Source organism: Phoenix dactylifera, chromosome 17 (genome assembly GCF_051530095.1).
Source record: "Phoenix dactylifera cultivar Ajwa chromosome 17, Ajwa_hap1_PhDact_Kaust_v1.1, whole genome shotgun sequence".
In the NCBI taxonomy this organism is placed as follows: Eukaryota; Viridiplantae; Streptophyta; class Magnoliopsida; order Arecales; family Arecaceae; genus Phoenix; species Phoenix dactylifera.
Window position 1 is genome coordinate 16,374,420 of NC_143206.1, and position 24,369 is coordinate 16,398,788.

The 24,369-nt window shown below is 44.8% G+C and overlaps 1 protein-coding gene across 8 annotated transcripts; it reads left to right on the plus strand.

The window, feature by feature from the left end:
* Positions 1 to 470: 470 nt before the first annotated feature.
* On the plus strand, positions 471 to 11,510 carry LOC103720409 (putative potassium transporter 9). Of its 8 annotated transcripts, none has more exons than XM_088713504.1 (11): positions 522 to 1,285; positions 1,866 to 2,053; positions 2,165 to 2,265; positions 2,492 to 2,726; positions 2,816 to 3,061; positions 3,153 to 3,206; positions 5,345 to 5,605; positions 6,002 to 6,054; positions 6,156 to 6,279; positions 9,352 to 9,606; positions 10,120 to 11,510. In XM_088713504.1, the coding sequence occupies exons 3-11, from the start codon at positions 2,224 to 2,226 to the stop codon at positions 11,190 to 11,192; spliced, it is 2,343 nt and encodes a 780-aa protein (XP_088569630.1). In that variant the 5' UTR covers positions 522 to 1,285; positions 1,866 to 2,053; positions 2,165 to 2,223; the 3' UTR covers positions 11,193 to 11,510. The 8 variants fall into 8 exon arrangements, with proteins under 8 accessions (XP_017701485.1, XP_088569630.1, XP_088569633.1 ...); XM_088713507.1 differs by lacking the exon at positions 522 to 1,285 and adding an exon at positions 1,324 to 1,373; XM_088713506.1 differs by lacking the exon at positions 522 to 1,285 and adding an exon at positions 1,582 to 1,735.
* The last annotated feature ends 12,859 nt before the right edge of the window (positions 11,511 to 24,369 follow it).

Here is a 24,369-nt window from a genome sequence, read left to right on the forward strand (position 1 = left end):
GGTGCAACTATTTTGAGGAACCCCAGTTCATCACTTGCACTGAATCATTAAAAATATATATATTTTATTTTGTTCAAAAACTTTGCAAAATCAAATCTGAATACGAAGGAAAGGAACTACATGGTTCCTCGCCAAATATAGACGGATTTTGGCGTGAGATGCGAGTCCACATGGTACCGTTATTAGCTAATTAATTACTCGGTTGGCTTTTAAGAAAGAAATCCTTCCCTTCTTCGTCCCCGGGGCATTCGTCCCGACAGCCTGGATTCGGCGAAACGCGGAATATTTAAAAATAAAAAACAGTTAAAGAAAATGAAATAAAGATCAAAATAATATTTTAAAATGTCTTTCTTCCCGCCCGACATCTCCCACCGTCCCACGATGTGGATTCTCTGCAACCAAATCTCGCCAAAAACAAAAAAAAATTCCACCTTTTTCTTTAACCTGATTTAATTTAATTCTTTTAAGGTGCTTTCCCTTCTGCCAAACCTAAGACCCTAGCCGACCCACCTTTTTCTCCTAATTAAACCCTAATTCAAGAAAATTTCTACGGTGCAATCCCTTTTCTCTTTCCCAATTTCCAGCTATTTCCATGGATTTAAAGCGCGAGCTCTGACGGCGGGGCGCTATTTATAGATCTCGAAATTACTCGCATTAATGGTGGCAGAGCAGCTCCAGAAGGGACTTACGGTCAGTCCCGTTTAGGATTTGGTTCAGAGCGGTTAAACAAAGGATTAATCAGGATTCTTGGCTGATTGAAGCGTCGGAAGCTAATTGCAGAGTACGGGTGATGTCAATCGCTATCCAGAGAAGTATCGCTATCCAGAGAAGTAGACTTCGAGCGGAAAGTCCGGGAAGATCGAGATCTAGAGGAAAATAGGGACAAATGAGGGAGAGTGGTGGGTCTAATCGGTAAGTTTTCCGTTATTTCGGCAAAGATTCAGGGAGAGATCGAGCCAACTGGGTCGAGTTCGGGAGCAGAAGCTTTCGGCGAGAATCTCTGCTGGAAAAGTTTGGATTTTTACTGCTTTAGAGACCAGTTCTTTAAACGGGCTGGGATAAAGTAGAAGGTTTTGGATTTCAAGCACAAAAGAGTAGTGGTGGGCGAGGAAAAGAGGAGAAGAGGGGACTAGGGTCAGGAATTGGTCACTCACAGTGTTGTTTGTGGTCGAAGATATGCTGTTGGTAACGATCGCTTTCAGCTCTGGCTTGTCCAATAACTGCGGTGTTCCACATGGTTTGGCCCACACCAACTTCCTCCAATCCGGTCTACTTTAGCCACATGGTTAGTGCTTCCTGCCTTTCCTTCACTTCCTCCGAAAATTGTGGGTAAAAATTGCATCTTTTTCCTTTATGAGGTGGTGGATTTTCATGTAGGTTTCAACAATTTGTCAAACAATTCAATTTTTTTTTGTGAAATATGGAAGTGAGAAGACTTGCGAAAAAAAAAAGTGGATTTAGGGATTAGGTTCTTCAATTTTTTCTTATTTTCTATTTACAACCTCTTTCAAGTTTAACATTTACTCTGTTACTGGGTGGTTGGTTCCCTGTAATGTATGGCTGGAGATGGGAGAGATTGACACACTTCTCCCGTGATGTTGCTTGCTCAGCTTATCTCCGTCTTCAATGTTTTGAGGGCTCCACCATCTTGTTGCATGCTACTATTTTTGTCCTTCTCTCCCCTTTTATCTAGCCCGAATCCCACTATTTTCGTTTATTCCATTCTAAAGTCCTGGTAAAATTTCTTGCGTATGTCGGCGAAGCATGCTTTGGTCTGCGTGGATGGATAGCTTTGTGCTTCACATGATTCTGTCCTTTGCTTCTATCCATTGTAGATTATAATCATAGTGGGTGATCTCTTGCAGGAAAGTGGTTCACTTTTAATGAATGCATTGTGAGCATGGAGAAAGTAAGCTGTCTTAGTGATGCCTTCCCCCGTTGTATGCTTGGATTTGGATTCATGAGAGTGGGATGATAAAAAATTTTGTGGGAAAGTGCTTATCTCAGTCTTAGATATGGGATATAGAGAGGGACAGTGCATGCGTGCGCGCAGGTGTGTGTGTGTTGTTGGGGTGCTTTTATTCCACTTGTCTGAAATCTTCTTGTTTTGGGTTGTTCACTCTCTAGTAGCATCTACTAAGAAACTCATGCTATCCTAATGCAGATCTGCCTGTGGAAGTGCCATAGAATAAAGGTTACATCTGAAGATCAAATTCCAGTTTGATGATGGATCCTGAGTTGGGAAGGCATTTGAATCCTCAAAAGGTTTGTTCCAAACCAATTTAGGAGTTTTCATGTCATTAACAGTAACTTTCATTCAGTTGTTGTACAATTTAGGGGTTTGCAATTCAAGCTTGTGTTTCATCTTCTACTATGCCTAGTGCTTGTTCGGTTCTCCAAGCATTGGCGATAAAATGTTTTAAGCGTTATCTAGATTTCTTTTTGTAGTTTTGTGGGCTTTGCTGAAACTTGATTATCTAATTGATTTCAGAAGGATTCTTGGAAGGCAATCTTGCTTTTAGCATATCAGAGCTTAGGTGTGGTGTATGGGGATTTGAGTATATCCCCTTTGTATGTATATAAGAGCACCTTTGCAGAGGATATAACACATTCAGAGACAAATGAGGAGATTTTTGGTGTGCTTTCTTTTGTGTTCTGGACTCTTACCCTTGTCCCTCTCTTCAAGTATGTTTTCATAGTTCTTAGAGCTGATGACAATGGTGAGGGTATGTATTGAAGCTTCTGAGATTTATTTTCTTGAAGTAATAAGTAAATAAGCTTGTCCTTTTGTTGATATCTGTTCATGATTTGGCAGGTGGTACTTTTGCTCTGTATTCTTCAATATGCAGGCATGCCAAAGTAAGCCTTCTGCCTAACAAACAGATTGCAGATGAAGAACTCTCTACTTACAAATTAGAAAGCCCTCCAGAAACAAAGAATAGGCCAAGGGTGAAAATTTGGCTTGAGAGGCATAAGAACTTGCACACTGCCCTGCTAGTAGTGGTTATGCTTGGTACCTGCATGGTGATTGGAGATGGCGTACTCACTCCAGCTATATCAGGTGCTCCTCCCAACCCTCTCCTCCTTTTTGGTGCTTAGATTTCCACATTATTTGCTAATCTTATTCTCTTTTATTTTTTTCCCTTGCATAGTTTTTTCTGCAGTTTCAGGACTCGAGCTAGCCATGTCCAAACACCACCATGAATGTAAGCTTTCCTGCTACCTCATGAATGCTTTTGCTTTCAACAGCAGTCCATTGGTAGCCCTCAAAATATTTGACCGGTCTCTATATATAAGTGAAGTCCCCATAACACCCTTATTATTTTTAACCTCTGTTCTTTAGGGTACAAATCTCTGTTAACAAGAAAACATCTAAACAATGAACAGATCTGCAGTAAAAACAGACGGCTCGAGCTCCTTAAACCAACATTTATGCTGTTTTATTTTTCTTCATTTATTGATTTTTAAATTTCTGGTCAGGGCTAAGCTGCATGAAATCTTATGATGTCAGGGTTGCAATTGTCCTTGTCTACTAACTCAAGGCCACATTGCATTCTTTCTTAATCATTATTTTCTGTCAGTTGTTTTCCATAGAGATTTTTTTTTCATGGAAAGATACATTTGCTTCTTTTTCAATCTTTCAGTTGTACGGTATTTTGTCAAAACCATGGTACGTCGTATCAGCCTGAACCGGACGGTATGGGGCATATCGTACCGTACCGATTTGGTACTAGTACCTATTACGGATGGCGTACCAACACTTGGTATGCCAAAATTTCGTACCAAACCATACTTGCACTGTGCTAGTATGGCACCGGTACGGGACCGAACCGAGACGACGAATCTTGGTCAAAACAAATATTGTCATCATGTTAAGTTGTTGTACGCCAAAAAATGTAAAAAGATTTTAGCAGTTATTCATATTTCAATGTTTGCAACCAGTCTTGTGATGCTACTCTCTTGAACAAGTTTATAGTAGAGAAAAAACTGTAACAGTCAAGATGCAAGACTTAAATATCAACTATATATGACATAGTCTCATGGTTGGCGGAACCGTTCCGAACCGTCCGGTTCAGAGCGTCCTGAGCCGTACCAGCGGCAGATCGGAACGGTTCCGGCAACGAAAACGAGACTGGTGACGGAGGAGGAGGAGAAGAAAAAAGAGGAAGAGGGAGAGCAGAGGAGAGAGAGAGAGAGGAAGAGAAAAGAAGAGAGAGGAAGGTGGAGGCTGGCTGACAGAGGTCAGAAAGCTGCCACGCGGAGAAGGCGGAGGCCGGGGAGCCGCGAAAGAGGGGCTCCGCCTCCGGTCTCCTGTTCTGTTCAAAATAGAGGCATGGAGGAGGCCCCTTTTATTTTTGTGATTTTTAAGTGAAAGTCGGCAAACCCATTACCAACTTTACTTATTTTTTTTTTGAATGAAACAGGGGCCGGAGCCCCTCTTCCGCCAACTCCGCGCGGTGGAGCCCCTCTAACGCTTCCTCCGCATGGCGGCTCCCCGGCCTCCCTCGGCCTCACCCTTCTCTCTCTCTCTTTTCATCTCTCCCATTCTTCCTCTCCCTCGCCTCTTTTACTGTGTCGATACAGGCCTGATCCGACACGGCATGGGCCCGTACTGACCCGTGCTGCCAGGCAACTGGTCCGGCGCCCAGGACCGGCACAATAGACATTGCATAGTCTATTGTGTGCATAAAGTAACTACCTCCTATGCTGTTATTTTTGAAGTTAGGCAACATTGACAAGTTTTAGGGCATGATATGGAAAGCAATTTTATGTTGCAACAAGCATTTGAAAGTTTGACATCTGGAGAAATCCAAAGGAACCTAGCTTTGATGGTTCTTATTAATTCTTAAACAAGAAACTAGAACTTCTATGTATATAACTGTTAGCTTGTTTATATAATGCAGCTCCACTGGCATGAATGACCAATGACACTCCTACCTTGAACAAGTTTTCAGGACTTAATTAGCAACTACATATGGTTAACAGTTAACTTATTCTATTGTATGCATGAGGTAACTGCCTCCTAGTTGTTCTTTTTTAAAGTTAATCACAATTACCAAGTTTTATGCAGGGCATGAAATGAAAATATATTTTGTGTTGCAACCAGCATTTAAAGAAGGAGAAAAATGTATGTTAGATTGTTTGACATTTTTAAGAAGTCCAAAGTAACCTGGCTCTGATTGTTCTTATTAATTCTCAAACAATAAACTAGAACACCCATGTATTTAACTGTTAGCCTGTGTATATAATGCCACTCCCTGGGCATGGATTACCAGTAATTCCATATCAGGTCTCTCTTATGTCTTTGTTTTTACTTTCTAATGACTTTTCTTTTTGTATGCAGATGCCGTGGTTCCGATTACTTGTTTCATATTAATTTGTTTATTTGCACTCCAACACTATGGTACCCATCGTATCGGATTTCTATTCGCTCCAATTATTCTGACTTGGCTGCTGTGCATCAGTGCACTTGGCTTCTATAATATTGTTCACTGGAACCCACATGTCTATCAAGCACTTTCCCCATATTACATGTTTAAATTCTTGAAGAAGACCAAAAAGGGAGGCTGGATGTCCTTGGGTGGAATTTTACTATGCATGACAGGTAAATTCAGGAGCATGCATGAAAAGTAGAAATTATTTTTTCATTCACTAAATCAGAAAATATAATTGATCTTATTTTACATGGGTTGTCTTTAGCTGATTTGGTTTTGCATAGAGTTCTCATCCAAAAAGAACTGCATGATTATTTTCAAAGCATGTCTCTGGGCTATAATCAATTTGGAAACAGGCTGTATATTCATATTAGATGAAAGTCAGAACTATGTCAAATGAAATTACAAGGGCAGCTTGAGTTGGTCAGTGAAATAAAATGAAATTAGAAGGTTTTGTCAATGTCTGTGGAAGTTTTAGTGAAGAATGTGATAGATTTGTTTCGTACAAAATTGTAAAAATAAAACTTGGATCAGTAGCTGAAATCTTGCATTGGCTACTGTTGCAGGATCAGAGGCAATGTTTGCAGATCTCGGCCACTTCTCATATACTGCAATTCAGGTGCTTTGGCCTTGCATCTCATTTGTTAATTTTCTTTTACTTTTTTTTTTCACAAGTTATGACTGAATCTCCTATTCCCTACTATTGTGTACCTCTTGTAGATTGCTTTCACTTCACTAGTTTATCCAGCTCTGATTTTGGCGTACATGGGTCAAGCTGCTTATTTATCAAAACACCATAAAATCTACACAAGTTACCAGATTGGCTTTTATGTCTCAGTTCCAGGTATGCATTTCATTTCTCACTTGAAAGAGCCATTTACATGTGAATGTTTATTGGAAAGTAGTGATCTATATGGCTGCTTGCCTAACCTGACTTCATATTGGCTAAAAACACATTGTTCTTTGTTCATGCAGTTATCTTACTGAAAAGCAGGATAAACATAATTGCTTGTAAGCTGGGCATGTGTGATTGCTCAGAAGTTTATGTTCGCACATTATTCGCATGGCTAAATGCAAAATTGCCATGCATCATACCATTTCAACTACATGTTGAAAATATTAGTTCATTTGACTTTCGCTTCTTGAGGGAAAAGAAGAAATTACATTTAAGAGTTGTAAATTCAAGGAGGGAGAGTTTGGCTGCACTGTATGAACTGGTTCTAGTGAAGTTACAAGTATGAATGATAGAGAAGAAAGAGATATTACAAGATAGCATGTTCCAAACAGAGCAAGGTCGAATGTATATGTTAAGTTGCTAGATGTCATATGGAGAAATTGTTGAAATTTATTGACTTGGTTTCATGTGAAGAAGATCAATAGTTGGGGTGTTTCTAATATAGATATTGATGTGAATGAAAATAAAAGAGAAGTTATTTAATGTTGATGCAGAATAGGCATTTAATAGACTTCCAAGTGGGCCTATTTGACGACGAGGCAAACAAAATAATAAATGCATGTCCTATTACTATAGGATATAATGAAGCAGTTACAAAGGGAGCTTCGTTGAGTTCGTTCTTGTAATTTATAGATCTCATCGCAGACTTCAGAAAAGCCCTAGCATGCTTTGTTGGCAAGTTGTAAAGAAGATTCTTCTGCATGTAACAGATGATAATTTCTGTCCTGGTCTTATTTGGCATAAATGGAGACACATTGCTTGGGAAGTGGCTGGGAAGAATTAAAATTAATTATATGTTCTCTTTTCTAGAAGCTTTTGAGTTAACAACTTGCAAGTTAAGGTCCCTTGATATCGTCTACCAAGAAAAGGGTAAATTTCTACCTGAGTGTTGGGAACAAACACTAAATTTATAAATCAATATTAATAAAATTCAAGTAGAATTGAGTATATAACTATATATGCTTCAATTCCAAGCACCTATTGGACTAGGTGGGTCCTCGACTTTTTTTTTCTATTGCAACAATATTCAGGAGTATTATGTTTTAATAGATCTATGTAAACCAAGGTTTGCCATCTTGGTAGCAGTTTCCATACCAGTACTATCCTATTACAGTGTTGGTACGCTTGGTAAAGTACCTGGTTCGGCATATTGAGTGTCGATACATTCTTCATACTGCATACTGGTTCGGTACCAATGTGGTACGGTATGGCCGACATTGATGCGTACCGACCGGTATGGCAAACCTGGATTCAAATAGAGACAAATCTCATTTTTAGCACCATTGGGTGGTTTGTTCTAACTGTTTCTGCAAAAATTTTGTCTAAAAGACACATTTACAGTAGTGGTTTGAAAAGTATGGTAATTTTGTTGCTTAAGGACATAAGGAGGACATTGAAGATAGGTATTTTGGTTCAACTTGTTGTTTGCTTTATTTGGGCAAATACTCTTTAATCCTCTAAGTTGATTGTCGATGCTTTAGCATGATCCTGTATCAGTCAGTATTTTTTTTTTGGTTAGCATAATCTTGTTAGAGTGATTTTAGGGATCACATAACAATTTGTATTAACAAGTATTATTTTTCTTTATTAGCATTATCCTATATCAGCCTATATTATTTTTTTGGTATGGAGTTTGTATACGAGTATATATAACCCCCAAGATGTACCGAATGTGCAGAAACAGAAAAATAAAATCACTTTCTCTTTTTCTTTTTCTTTTGTTTTTCTCTTCTTTTGCCTTTATTTTAACAATATCTTTGTTGGTAAGAGCCTAAGATCTGTGCAATCAGTGGATGTAAGGAAGTTGAGTTGCCCCTGTCAGTTTGCTGCATGATTGAGGTATGAGTTAAATCCCTATCCATCAAAAGTGGTGGTGACGCTATAGATGCTTTAATTTAAAAGTAAGCAAAGGCTGTATTTGCCATCAAATTGTAGAAATTCAGTCAACAAGTCATCATCAATTTCACCGACATCCTGCCATCTTTGGATGATTATGTTTGTTCTGTCGCATATCATGTCATAAGTTCTTCTGTATGCATTATCTTGAAGACAATATTTTATTATTAGTTTCTTGATGGCGATATTTTTGATGAGAAAATATGACTTCTTCAAGAAATTGTTAATATCAAGAGTCTTTCATGTGGCCAAATCCTCAAGATGGGTTTGTCAGTATTATTAACTACATTATGCCAGTCTTATCTGCTAGCAGATATAGTGGAACAATGATTTTAAAACCTTAAAAAGAAGGGCTTTCATCATCAAATTTGTTTACCACAATGGGGCAAAATGAACCGAGTGAACACCCACAGAACATAGGAAGTTGAGATTAGAAATTCTGGTTCCGACCATATATGAGGTGCATGTTCCTATAATCCTGAAGCCCTCTTTTCTCCATTGGAAGTTAATAGAGCTACATAAATATCTAGAGCCCAGCCCCAAGTACTGTGCCCAGTGGTAATGCAAGAGTGTAGTCCTTCCATGCATGATGCAGCAAGCAACATTTTTTCCCAATGCAAGTAACAGCGATTGCTTCTGTGTACCTCAGGTAGCCAGCCATGGAATATGGTCGTTCCTTTGCAATGGAGGATTGTGAAGTTGCTGGTTCTGTTTCCTGTTTAGCTTCTTTTAATTCTGAACTGGATCAATCCACTATCTTAGATTTATTCCAGTGGCCTGAAGCATTTGTATTGCCTGTTGTAGAAGGAACATCGAGCAACTCAACTTGATTCCCGCAAATTTCAAATACTGCTCAGATTTAATTGTAGTCCATTCACAGAATTAATTTCTTCTAGTGTGTTATTTGCTTCTTTTTACACAACTTATATAGAAAATAGTTTTGACATTTCTTTTTTTGGTTTTTTTCTCTTTTTTTTATTTTGTGTTTGATTTGATTCTGCTTATTTATGCATTAATCAATATGAAGAATCAAGTTTGATTATTAGAACATTTTTTGATTGTTAGAGAGCGTAAGGTGGCCTGTGCTTGGAATAGCAATTCTAGCTTCAGTGGTGGGAAGCCAAGCAATCATCAGTGGAACATTCTCTATCATAAACCAGAGCCAGTCACTCGGTTGCTTTCCTCGAGTGAAAGTAGTCCATACTTCTGAGAAAATTCATGGGCAGATCTATATCCCAGAGATCAATTGGATGCTCATGATCCTCTGCATAGCAGTTGCTGTTGGCTTTAGGAACACAAAACACATGGGCAATGCATCCGGTATGTTTGAATTAGTCTGTTATTATTTTTCTTTTGATATTTGCAGCCATATGCCACTTATGATACTACTTCTTTCCAAGATGCATTCTCCACTCATCCAGCATCATAGAGCATGAATTAAATCAGCAATAGCCTGAGCCCTGAAGCCATTGCATTTTCAAAAAATCTTTAAATATTGCTTGCAACCATGATGTCCATGTTACCTAGATCAATTACAAGTTGCCCTGTATATACTACTATTATCTCATAGGTTGTACTCGTTTAGTGGAGGCTTTTAATATCCTCATTTTTTCAATGGAATGCATCAAAAACTATCATTTTCTTCTAATATAACAAATGCAAAAGATGTATTGATTCCTTATAAACCTATCTAATTTCTGATCTTTATTCCCTTTTAATCACCTTTGGTTCTGCACTTAATGGTTTTTACAACTGACTGCGTCACGCTTTCTGTTGTTATGCTGAATCCCTTCCCTAGTCCTAACATTCTGTTTTCCTTGGAATGCGATGCAGGACTAGCAGTAATCACAGTTATGCTGGTTACTACATGCCTTACTTCTCTGGTCATGATCCTTTGCTGGCAGAAGCCCCCACTCCTGGCCCTTGCTTTTCTTCTATTCTTCGGCTCCATTGAGGTCCTCTACTTTTCTGCCTCCCTCATCAAATTTCTTGAGGGTGCCTGGCTCCCCATCCTTCTTGCTCTCTTCCTCATGGCTGTCATGTTTGTCTGGCACTACACCACAATCAAGAAATATGAGTTTGACATGCACAACAAGGTTTCCTTAGAGTGGCTCCTTGCACTCGGTGAAAATCTCGGAATTGTCCGTGTTCCTGGCATTGGTCTTGTGTTCACCGATCTTATCTCTGGCATTCCTGCTAACTTCTCTCGCTTTGTCACCAACCTCCCAGCATTCCACCACATACTAGTTTTTGTCTGTGTCAAATCTGTTCCTGTCCCTTTCGTGCCTCCTGCAGAAAGATACCTTGTGGGTCGTGTTGGACCGCCAAATCACCGGTCATATCGATGCATTGTCCGTTACGGCTACCGTGATGTCCACCAGGATGTTGACTCTTTCGAGTCTCAGCTCATTGCTAGTTTATCTGATTTCATACGATCTGAAGCATCCTATGATGGTCCTCGGTCTAGCAAGTCGATGGATGGGCATGAGGATGGACTTACTGTTATTGGGAGCAATGCACTAGCATGTCCTCCCAGATATGATTTTGAGGAAAATATCCAACCAGCAAGTGTGTCCATTGAGTTCCACTGTGAGGGCAATGCGATGGAATTGTTGCCTGCTAGTATAGGGAAGAAGGTTCGGTTCTTTCTAGAGGATGGCCATAGCTCAGAATTGGACAAGCATGCAAGGGAAGAGCTTGAGGAGCTATGTGAGGCACGTCAAGCAGGGACTGCATTCATACTAGGGCATTCACATGTGCGAGCAAGGCCAGGTTCATCCATCATGAAGAAGGTGGCAATCGATCTTGTGTACAACTTCCTTGGAAGGAATTGCCGGGGCCCAGATGTTGCATTGCGAGTGCCTCCAGCGTCGCTGCTTGAGGTCGGAATGGTTTATGTATTATGAACTGAAGCCTGTGCAGCCATCCGAGTAAGGTCACCCCTTCCAAAGTGTTTAGGGAATGTACTGTTTTATGTTTAGAGAATGTAAGACTGATAGTGGGACAGTTCTTGTAAAATTCCTTGCAGTGTCTTGAGGGCTACTGCCTGAGGTCGACATTCTGTATGTATTTTGAGCTGAAACCTGTGCAGCCATGTGAGTAAGATCATCCCTGCCAAAATGTCAAGGAATGCACTATTAAATGTTCGGAAAATGTAATGGTGACACTTATAGTTCTTGTAAAATCCATGAACTTGATCGAATAGCCCTAAGAATTTACTACCACTGAGTGCCTGACTGTTAGATCTTACCTCAACAAAGTGAATATTTGTAGTAGGAGCATCTCTCTTTTTTGCCAAATAAAGCAGTCTACTGGAATGGTTTCTCCAATCTTGGATTTCAATGCATCTATTGTTCTTAGGAAGTTACTGCACTTAGGCAATGGTGAGCTAGTTGACAGCTTTTCAGTCACAGCTCATGTCTGCTTGACACTCCATGATGAAGATAAATATCTTATATGTAAAAGCTTGATACTTTGAAACAGATCACAAATTGTATTTGAATCAAAAACCATCAGCCTGGTCATACGTATGAAGGTATAGATGAGTCAAGGATCTATAACTTTCAGCAATCTAAATTCTCATATCATGTTAACTCATTATTAAACCTCAAAATCTTAAATTGTTAGGGAAAGGGTGGTATATCAGATTTTTGTATAATGTTTTTTGGATTTATCAATAATAATATTAACGCATCAAAATAATCAATGTCAGTTTCTCTTAAAATTAACTGTTATTGATGAATTGAGACTTTGAATCTTGTACAATGACAGCTTTCGAAAATTTGTATACCTAGCATACACGGCGAAGTTTACTATAGCCGACTTCTCATATCGTCCGATCATCCAGCCTAGATTGGTTTCAAAACTGCCCCCTATCCACTCTGGTTTCTGTAAGAACTAGAGAGCTCGTCTCTTAAGTCTTAACCCCCAATGGTCTGTCTGTGTTACTGGATCACAACAATCAGAAGTAGGCGAAGAACTAGTTGATCCAATTTTTTATGTGAATAGTCCAAAATCTATCATCTAGCCAGATACTTGAATTTTTGTGCATAGTATCCTGATTGAAGGACTTTCCTTGGCTGAGATGGAAACTATGTCCGAGCCTAGGATCTCTCCAGGGAGAAGAGGAGTCACCTGGTGGATCCAATTGCCCTCTTGGTGATGGCTGTGGTTCTATCAATGTAGAATTGGACTGTAAAATAAAAATATGTACTTGATGCATTGCTCCTCCGTAACTTCCATTAATATTTACCCTTGAATTAGGACTATAACATGCTCACAAACCCATGTTCTCGTAGGATGAGAGATTAGGCACATCGAGCACAGTTCTAACAGAAGAGACAATGGAGATAATACGATGCATCAGTGAGTTTGGCTCCTAACCCTAGTGCACTGGACATTGTCCTTGGATTTACCATAAAAGTGAATCTCTAAAGTTTTCTAAATAATTGGAGATTTTTTTTTTTTAAATCCAAAGAACATCTCATAGATCACTAGATAAGAACATAAAATTAGATGGGAATGCAGCTATAAGCTTGTAATGAGGCAAATTGATTTGCAGCTCTAGATTTTATTTCCAATTTTACAGCTAGTCACCCATGATTTTGTATATAATTAAGCTTATTTCAAAGGCAGCCGTCCAAAGACTCCAACTGTTATTTTCACTCGCACCTTTTTATAACCAAAATAGTATTTTCAAATTCAAGATTTTTCCTCAAATTTTTTTTCTAAAAATAATTATACAGTCTTAAATTAATATTATTTTGTCTGACAACGATAGCGACGTTAGGTGTCTATTTCCTGTTATAACAACATTGTAAGATCATTATTTCAGCGATTATTTTAATATAAAAAATTGAGAAAAACCTTTTTGGGATAAATAATAACCTTTCTAAATATTTTAAAACGAGATAAAGATCATCCACAAGGCGATCCTCCCTCCAGCTCAACGGGATAGGATCATAGGATCTTCCCTACCCAACACCCTAAGGGCCAGGGGTGTATCTTTCGTGCGAATCCACCATTCGATCATCAGCTGGTTGCTTTGCGGATGAAGGACGGTGGGTGATCCAACGGTGGTTATGGTGATCCTTCTGTCGGGCCAAAGATACAACCCGTATCCAGTACTTGGGGGTGATGCAACGGTGGATTCGCGCCCAAGATGCGACCCCTGGGGTCAACGATCCACGAATCTCAACGGTCCCGCTGAGGGCATTTCTGTCAAATCAGAATAACCTATCCATTTCATTTTTAGATCACGAAGGATCGGGATCCGGAGAGGGACTAAAATCCCCGATAAATTTAGAATCATCTGGAGCAAGAAAGTGTTATTCTTGCGAGGAAGATGTCAGCGTGTGTGCATAGCCCTCTTTCTCTGTCTTCTCCATCGACAGTTGGACAATCGGCATTTGGTTTCCGCTCCAAATCGAAGCTGCTCTCAGTCCGCTGCACTGTTGGAGGTTTCTGCTTTTTTTTCTTTTTATACTTCTTGCCCAATTTTTCGTAGCTTCTGAACTTAATTCAGAGAAATTTGCTCATACTCTCGAGTTAGGGTTTTTGTTCTCTTTGTTGTACTCGTTATAATGCTCGTATGAGACGTATTGCGTTATGTTTGTTTTTACCCCAAATTCTATGGATACGGCCCTGCAAAAGTGCTTACTGGGTGTAGTTCTTGTTCATTGAATGATCAAAAGTTCTTAACATTTGGATTCTTATTTTTTTCTGTGGTAAAGATCAATACCGTAAGTGTGAAAAACTTTATGCAGAGCTCTGGGGAGAGAACTTTCCCCTGAGGTAACGGCTAGTTTTCGCCGGCGTTGAGAGCTCGGCGAGGTCGTCGCCGGTCGGGGCAGCGGGGCGCACCGGCATTGCGTGGACCCGCCTGGTATCCGGAGGGGCGTGACAGCTGGGGTCCCGTTGACAGCCCGGCGATTCGGGGGGGGGGGGGGGGGGGGGGGGGGGGGGGCGGCATTCGGCCTTCTCCTTAACGCTAACTTTCCTTGCAGAGTATCTTCCTTGCAGGCGGCATGGACCGGAAGGGGAAGCAGCCGGCGGGGACCGAAAGGGAGGGCGCGGCGAGAGGCAACGGTAAGCCTAACCCCAGTGGAGGAGCCCGTAGCGGAGGTCGTGGGGAGCACTCCGGCGCTTGGTCGAGGCCGGCGCCGTGGGTGACTCACTGGCCCACGGCTGCGGAGGTGGAGCGGCTGAGCCGCCTTTTCTCGGAAGTGGTGACACTCTCGGAGGAGCCCATCGAGGAGACTCGACGGGAGTGGGACGGCCGGGCGGCCGTGGTCCGTAGCCTTGGCCGCCGTGTCCCCGCGGAATGGGTAGCCAAGGACGTGGCTGCCCGGGCCAGGTTGAAGGAGGTGGTGGCCGTCCCACTAGCGGACGGCTACCTGGCTCTGCGTTTCCGGTCGACGGAGGACCGGGACAGGGCCATTAGCGAGGGGCCATGGGTGGTGGCGGGACAGCTTCTCGCCATCGCCCCCTGGGTCCCGGACTTTGAGCCAGGGGAGGAGGCTGTAACTACGGTGACGCTGTGGCTCCGCCTCCCTCGGCTGCCTCCGGAGTACTGGTCGACGGCGACCATTCTCGAAATCGCAGCCCGGGCAGGCCGGCCGATTGCGGTGGATGGGGTCACCGAACAGCGACGGGCGATGGGATTCGCCCGCGTGAAGGTGGCGATTGACGCCACCAAACCCCTTAAACCGGGGATTCTCATCCAGGGGAAGACGAAGGTGCGGTGGCAGCCCTTCGTCTTCGAAAGTGTGCCGGCCATCTGTCCCCGGTGCGGGCGGATGGGCCACTTGGAGGCGGCATGCCGGTTTTCCTCAGTGGCGGTGGACCCGGGGGGCGATCCTGCTTCGCCGCCTCCCGGTGCCGGGGTGGACACCCAAGGACCTGCTTATGGTCCTTGGATGGTAGCGACCCGGCGGAGACCACCGCCGCGTGAAAACCGACCGCGGCGGAGGGAGACGGAAGGGCCCGAACCTGGGACTGAGTCGGTATCGACTCGGCCGCCAACCCCGGCACCTCGCCCGGAGTCGCCAGGGCCTGATCCGGGTTCCGTGGTACCCGTGCCCCAAGCCCAGCCGACACTGCCGGCGACCAGCCCGACCATGCCGGTGTCCCCGGCGGACACTGACGGCTGGCAGAAGCCGGCGAAAGTCGCCCGTCGTCGGTCACCGCCTCGCCATGCTTTGACGGAAACCCTCGCCCCCCACTGGGTTGACTCGGTCGACGACCTCGATGACGCCGAGTCAGCCGACCCGGAGCCAGGCGTCGGTCGCGAACGGGGGCGGGTCAGTCCAGACACCAGTCGGGCAGAGCCGGGGCCAAGCGGGCCGAGTGAAGCCCGTGTCAAGCGGCCCAGGCCTCCTGCGGGCCTTGGCCCGCTTCAAGCCTCGGAAACGGTGGCCCAGTCGGCCACCGCTGGGCTGGCCCGGCGAGCCCGACCTTTTAGGGCTCGGCGAGGGGAGCGGGGGCCGGCGGTTGCGGCCCACGGAGCACCGCTGCTCATTGAGGGCGCGCGACGAGCCGGGGTTGACCTGCGCGCTCGGGGAGCTCGACCTGCGCGGGCTGAATGGGGTGCGCGGGCTGCGCAAGCTCAGCCGGGCGCGCGCGGCATGCGGGCCCAGCTGAGGCAGCGGGGAAAATTCGCTACAGGGCCGCTGGCCCTGATACGGCAGCAGGGGCTGTGGGTGCCCCACATGAGGGGCCCACAGGCCCAGTCTGAGGGGGGCCCACGAGCGCAGTTGGCCCCTGGTCTGGGGGCCCAGGTCCAGCGAGACCCGCAGGCCCAGAGTGAGCTGCTCTCGGACCCCGGGGCATCATTAGGCCCTTTCAAATACTGCCCACCTTGTCAGGAGATGGTTTCAGAGCGGGATACCCCCCTACCAGTAGGTCAGACTCTCCTCATGCGGGAAGTGCTGGGAGAGCTGCGATCCTGGGACGATCACGAGGGCCCTGGGAGAGGCCCAGATGGGGTGTTCCGGTTTGGCTCTCCGACCCCTGCCTTGGGCATAGAGGTCGCTCTCGATGGGCCCGAGGTTGGCGGGCACCCTGGGCCGTGCCTGCAGGGTGCGATAGGGGTGCCACTCGGAGGGGCCCGTGAGGGACCCATGGACGTTGGTGACAGTGGCGATTGCCACCGGGTCATAGCCACGGCTGGCAGCGCAGAGGGGGGTCACCCAGCTGTTGTGCGACTCATCAGGGCGGCAGTCATGCGCGACGCACCAGGTGTATGCGCTGAGGTAGAGCAGCAGGACGACTTAGGCCGCCAGTCTGAGGTAGCTCCTGAGGCCCAGGGGGAGGATGAGTCTGTGCCCGACCATGCGGTTGTGATCCATGAAGGTTCTAGCTTGGAATTGTAGGGGGGCGGCCAAGCCGGCCTTCATGTCTTCCTTTAAGCGGCTAGTACAGATCCACTGTCCAGATATCTGCTTCCTTTGCGAGACACGGTTATCTGGCGATGGGCTTGGTAGACTGAGGCGGCGCCTGGGGAGGGACTGGGAGACCTATGCAGTCGATTCCCAGGGGCTGTCTGGTGGCCTTTTGGTCCTGTGGAGGCGAGGGGTGGCGACGATTGATGTCTTCCACAACTGCTCTCAACAGGTAGTCATGGTAGTATCGGAACCCTGCAGTGGTCCGTGGGTGTTGTGTGGTGTGTACGCGAGCACGGATCACAAGGTTAGGAGAGCCCTCTGGCAGGAGATCACTGACCTGGCCGCCCAGGGTATCCCGACGCTGTTAGTTGGTGACTTCAATTGCATCCAGAGTGCTAATGACAAGAGGGGAGGTGCAGCATTCACGGATAGAGTTGATAGGAGGGAGTTTCGCGACTTTGTAGTGCGGAACGGACTGGTGGACCTAGGCTTCTCCGGACCGCGGTTTACCTGGTGCAACAATCAATCTGGCAGTGCTAGGGTTTGGGAGCGGTTAGATAGGGCCTTTGCGTCCCCGGACTGGATCCTTCGATTCCCTACTAGCCGAGTGAGTCATTTACCTCGGATTGCATCAGACCACTGTCCCTTGCTGATCTCCACCTCATCGGGACCTAGCCATCATAGCCCCTTCCGCTTTGAGAAGATTTGGTTATCGTATCCTCAGTCTTGGGACATTATTCGCGATGCGTGGCGTGTCCCGGTGCGGGGGAATGCGATGCAACGAGTCTCACGCAAACTCGAGATGACCAAACGTCGGCTTCGCCGATGGAATCGCGAGGTAGTGGGCGATATTTTTCGGAGATTGGATGGGGTGGAGACTGCGATTACTGAACTGCAGAGGAGAGAAGACCTAGGTGGTGAACTCCCGGAGGGGGACATGGCCGATCTTCGGGGGCTTCTAGCGACTTACCACTCCTTACTACGGCAGCACGAGATATTCTGGCGACAGAAGTCTCGGGTCCAGTGGGTACGCGAGGGTGATTGCAATACTAGGTTTTTCCACCGGACGACGGTTATCCGGAGACAGCGGAGCATGATCCACTCATTGCGTGATGGGTCTGGAGACCGAGTGGAGGGTGAGCCTGCCGTCAGACGAGTCATATTTGATTTTTTCCGCACCAGATGGACGGAAGATGGAGGCCTGGATGATGGCGATCACCCTCTGAGGGTTGATGGGGGCATTGATGATGACGAGAACACAACCTTGATTCGGCCGGTGTCGGCACAGGAGGTGCAGGACGCAGTCTGGGCTCTGGCGGCAGACAAGGCCCCGGGACCCGACGGGTTCCCCCTGTTCTTTTTTCGAAGATACTGGGGTATCGTTCGGGGAGCAGTGGTTGAGGCTGTGCAGTGTTTCTTCACCCAGGCAGCCATGCCTGAGGACTGGAAGGCCACCTTCATCACGCTCATCCCGAAGCGCCAGGAGGCGGTAGAGCCGGGTCACTTCAGGCCCATTAGTTTGTGCACTACCTTGTATAAGGTTGTGGCGAGGATTATGGTGGGCAGGATGAAGCCCCTACTGTCGGGCATCATCAGCCAAGAGCAGGGGGCTTTTGTAGCGGGGAGGAACATCTCCCAAAATGTTATGCTGGCCCAAGAGATGATGTGGGACCTTCAGCGAGCACCGAAGCGGCGCAGCTTGATGGCAATCAAGCTGGATATGGAGAGAGCGTATGACAGGATCAGGTGGAGTTTTCTTCGGAGAGCACTGGAGGCCTATGGCTTCCATAGGCGATGGATCGGATGGGTCCTAGGGTGTGTCCAGGGGCCAAAGTTCTCTATCTTGGTCAATGGCACACCGTCAGCTTTCTTCGAGTCCACCATGGGGCTGCGGCAGGGATGTCCCTTATCCCCTTATTTGTTCATTATTTGTTCTGACATTTTGTCCCGTGCTTTGCAGAGTGCGTGCACTCGCCAGGAGCTAGGGGCCTATGTTCCAGCTCCGGGGGCGGGACCCATCTCTCACTTACTCTTTGCTGACGATTGTCTTCTTTTGTCTAGGGCGCGGATCTCTGATGCACGGGTTCTTCGCAGGGTGCTGGTAGATTACTGTGCAGCGTCCGGCCAGAGAGTGAACTTCACGAAGTCAGCTATTCAGTTCAGCCCTAGCACGGAGAGCAGAGTCAGACAGGAGATCAGACGGATCTTGCAGATACCAGAGCAGGAGGGGACACTGGTCTACCTGGGTGTTCCCATCACAGGCCGGAGACTATGGGTGGCAGAGTGCTCGAGGCTGGTACAGCGGGTTGAGAGCAGGCTGGAGGGATGGCGGGCATCATCTCTATCCATGATGGGGCGACTGACACTAGTCAGATCAGTGTTAGGATCCATGCCGGTATACCTTATGGCCAACACTGTGATCCCAAAGACGACCCTATTGAAGATTGAACGTCTCCTTAGGAGTTTCTTGTGGGGGTCTCATGGTGGGGGCCATGGGGTACACCTGGTGGCCTGGGAGCAGGTCTGTCTTCCTATCAGTGAGGGCGGTCTGGGAGTACAGTCCCTCTTGGAGAGGCGTGAGGCCCTTGTCGCTCGACACGCAGCCCGCTTTTTGTTGGAGCCACAGGGGCTTTGGAGCCGGGTGATGGCAGCTAGATATGGCCGAGGGGGCTCTGAGGTGGTACGGAGTGGCCGCCGCGCCTCCTTTATGTGGCGGGAGATCGGAAAGTATTTGCCGACTGTGTTGGCTAACACCAGGTGGCTGATAGGCGATGGTCGGAGCATCGATGTGATTTGTGATCCATGGGTGGATACCCTTCCTTTGCGATACTGGCCGACGATGGTGGATACCGAGGCAGCTGAGGGGCACCGGGTATGCGACCTCCTAGCACCAGGGAGGACAGGTTGGGATGAGATCAGACTCCATCAGTTGTTCGGGGTTCACCTTGCTGAGAGGATTCGCTCCCTCCCAGTACCAGGATGCGAGGGGCCAGACGTCCGAGTATGGGGCACCTCATGTAGGGCTACCGTTAGGCTGGGTGATCTGTCACGAGTCATCCAGCAGGAGCATGAGCGGGGACCGGACTACACCTGGATATGGAGGTCCGGTCTCCAACCGAGGGCAGCTCTCTTCTTGTGGAAGGTGATGTGGGATCGCCTTCCGACGAGTGCAGTGCTGAGGAGGCGTGGATTGGGGATCCCTGCGGAGTGCGGGGCTTGCGGCATAGACGAGACTGTGGATCATGTACTATTTCGGTGCACTTGGGCGAGGGCGACATGGCAGTGGACAGGTATCCCGGAGGTGGCGTGGCGGGAGAGGAGATTATTCCTTCAGATGATACGACAGTGGCTGGCCAGTCCCGGGATACATCAGGAGGCCATCAGAGCGACCTGCACAGCCCATCAGATCTGGCTGGCAAGGAACGCTCGTATCTTCAGCGAGCGCAGGATGTCGCCGAGGTTGGTTGCGGAGTCTGCTCGTGCACTGGCGGTGGAGTCCAGACTCACCATCCCTTCAGATATACCTTTGATAGCTCGGGACACCTGGGGTTCCTTCTCTGCTCAGGCAGCTCCTCGGACGGTGTTTTTCACCTGGGAGCCCCCACCCCCGAGTTTCCTCAAGGTCAATTTTGACGGGTCGGTGTTGGATGGAGGTTCGCGAGGCGGGGCAGGTTTCGTCATACGGGACCCTCATTCTAGGGTAGTGGCAGCAGGCGGTTGCCAGTTATTCGACATATCAGTTCCAGGGGCGGAGTTGCGAGCTGCCTGGGCGGGTCTTCGCCACGCGAGGCAGGTGCTGCGGGCTAGCTCGATCATTCTGGAGGGCGATTCGGCTACAGTTATCCGGTGGATTCAGAGGGGCACGAGTGGTGAGAGCACAGACCACCCTCTGATCCGGGACATCGGGGTGATGGTGAGGGATGGCGTGGCCTTTCAGGCCACGCATGTATTCAGAGAGGCCAATGGGGCGGCTGACTGGGTGGCTGCATACGCAGCCCACCACTCAGGATACGCCCTGTGGGCAGGAGAGGGGGAGCTGCCTTTGGCACTTCGTGAGATTATGTATTTTGACTTTCTTGGATGTATTCGGACACGTGTTGTCTGAACAATCCGTCACAGCAAAAAAAAAAAAAAAAAAAAAAGATCAATACCGTAAGCTTTGGACGTGAAGTGGATCTTTTTTGTTGCAGTTAACCCAATTTCGCCTCTTGAATTCTTATTCCATCCTTGCCTAATTTGACGTTTCATGATGGAAACTGGTTCGGATGGGGAAGGAAATTGACTTAAAGTTTTTTTCTATTAGATATATGTATACCCTTCGAAATTTATAGTTTGTCAATTGTAAGTTGCGATATTCACAAGCTCATAAAAATTATAATCTATGCTCGATGTACGTCAATATAAATGTAAATGTAGCTTGTAATTCACTTGAATGTTCTTACAATGAGATCAGTAGTGCATTTACACTTACAGCTATATACGCTGAAAACCAAGATCAATACAAAAGAAGCACCAAGCATATACATGAAAAAACACAAAACAAGCGTAAAAACTTGTGACCCATTACTAAATAATCATACATGATGATTGTACTTGATAAACACTAGTAAGCCAACCTATATATGGTGTGGGGAGTGCTTTGTTGAAATAAGAAAATATCAAATTTTGGGTTGGGGGACTGTTTTTTTTTTTTTTTTGGGTGTAAGAACTGTATGTGTGGTTTCTACCTCCCCACATCAAACATATATTAGAATTCTGTTTTTTTCCATACTTTTGAAATCTAATACTAGTAAGAAAATATATTTAAAAGATTCAAGAAAAAAAAATCTGATTTCATTACTTTCATATGCTATTTGGGTTTTGGAATTCTAACTTATAATTTGTAGTTCCTTTTTCTTTTCCCAGAATTTGTTGCAGAACCAAAAGTTATGAGTGTTGCCGAGCCCCTCCTACTGCATGCTGTTCGAGGAGAAAAAGTTGAAAGACCTCCAGTTTGGTTGATGAGGCAGGCAGGGAGGTACATGAAGGCAGGTTTAATTTTTGCTTCAGCTTTGCCTATGAACTGTCAAATGTATTGCCATTTTTCTGGGATCTGTAGAATATGTTCCAGCTGATAAAGGCATAGTCGAAGTAGTTAATGCATTTGCCTATAAATTTTACTTGCCTACAACATAAAGGACTTGCATTGTACTAACACAAAAGCAGAGGCCAGAATAATGCAGGAATATGGGTGTGGGATGTCCAAGAAATATCCTAGAAATTGATGAAGTGGGTGCTTTTAGAAGGAATTCAGGAAAATGATGTTAAACACTAAACTTTAATTTGTTAACTTTTAAAGGATTATTGATATTTGGAATAATATATGGACAGGGAAGATATGAAAAGGGATATTTATATTGATTGATCTTGGAAGGAATATAAAATCTAATCGAGATGAAATTAGTTATTATGGACTATGTAGTCATGTATAAACAGCTAATGGTAGAAACATACTAGTTCTCTAGCAGTAAGTGAGGCCACAAACTTTCAAATTGGCTGTGGCATCAAAATTGAAGGTTATTGCAATTAAAACCATAATTATACTGCTAAAATAGGGGAGAAAATCTTAACTTGAAGCATGGTAATCATTGTTTTCTAGTTGTCTTGGTATCTTAAAATAGTTGCATGTATGTAGAATTATATAGTAGTAGTTTAAGTGTCATGGTGTCTTTTTGTATATCGCTAAGGCAAATGTACAATTAGGGGGAAATTCATATAGTAGAGGCGTCTTGGTTTCCTTTTGTATATCACTAATATGAATTTACAGTTAGGAGGAGATTCATAGACTAGAGGTGATGGAAGTAGCAATATATCGATCAAGTGATTGAGTTTCAGGAAATGCATGAGGCTTCATCAGGGATGATAAGAGTAAGGATTCAGAGCTACGTGAGATATGAAGTATGGAAGTTAGTGAACAGGAAATAATAGCCTTAGTTCAAGGAGGAAAAACTAATGATATTAGTTTATATATCAATGGATTTCTACAGCTTTTTAACATATTTCAGTGGAATAAATATTTTAAGGAATTAATGTTATGAATATGTGGGAGAGGGTAGTTAGATGTAGACTGAGATGAATCTTATGACATATTTCAGTGGAGTGAAATTCCTTTTTTTGTCAGTCATATTATGGATCTGCAGATAGGTTACTTGAGCTCTCACATGGCTTAATGCTAGCATAGTCAGCCATTTAATTTGGATCTCTTCTTATTAAATCTATTGCGAAGAAATTTACAGCAAGATGAAGAACTAAATGTGGCTTTTATACATGCGGAGGGAAAAAAAAGAACAATTTAGTTACTAGTCAACCTACTTGAAGTTGGTGAGAAAGGAACATGTGTATATTTGTTGTTTCAAATATGTTTTCTATCTTTTCATGCATATTCTTATTTCTTTATCATGCTCAAAAAAGTATTTGTCTTTCTCAAATCTCGACGCTAATGTAATCACTTTCTTTTCTTGAACAGAGTTATCGAAAGATCTGTGAAAATTATCCTTCTTTTCGTGAAAGATCAGAAAATGTTGATCTCGTTGTAGAAATCTCTTTACAACCATGGAAAATTTTCCGGCCTGATGGGGTGAGATACTTATTTGGAATTGTTATTTTGCTTCTATTTCTTCTTTTATATTTATCAGAATGACTCCATCTCGATTATTCATAATCTACAATGGGGTCAGGTGTAAACTGTGGTTGTTTCTCCTGTTGTATGTGTTCTGATCTTTCTGTTCGCTTGTCTGTGATGTACACGGTATGTGATTGCACCATAGTTCAAGTATATGCTAGTGATGCTCCATTAACCAAATCAGGGAGTCAAGTTGCGGTCTATAGAAGTCAGACATGGTAAGCCTTGTAATATTCTCAACTCAGGTGTATCATGGATTATGTTATAAAGTGACAAATCTGTAACGTCGCATCTTTTGATATCATAAAGACCTGGCATTTATGTTGAATATGATAACCTGGTGGGTTCATTTGATTTTAGTAGAGATGGAACCATGTTACCACATATCTTATTCCCACTGGATCTGACTTCTCTTGCTTGAATATGTCTTGCAGAATAGCTGCTGCTTCATGTAGGGCTGTTAAATTCACTATATTGTCGATTTCAATTTCCACTTCATTTTCTGGCAGGTTATATTATTTTCAGACATCCTTACCCCTCTTCCTGGGATGAATATACCATTTGACATAGTAAAAGGAAAGGGTCCAGTGATACACAGTCCTTTAAGAACAGCTGATGATGTTGATCAAGTGACTGAATTTGTACCTGAGGAGTCAGTTCCATATGTTGGGGAAGCATTGACTATATTGCGGGCAGAGGTTGGTATACTATATCTTTCCAAATTTCTGATGTGAAAGTTTAAATACATTCATGTCTTCCTTATAGCTAACCTGGATTCTTCTATACAGTTTCGATACCATCATTGGATGTGTGTTGTTTCCCCTACTGGTACCAAATTTAGAGTACCTTTTCTGGTCTCTTTCAGAAAAAAGGAATCCCAGTTCTGCCCTTAGAACACTACATACCATTCCCAGATAATCTGATGCATTTCATTTGGACACATGCACATGCGCCTTCAGTGTGCTAGAGTACTCAAACATATTCAGGGAACACTAGGAACATAATTTTGAGACATAAGGGACATAGACTAAAGGTTCT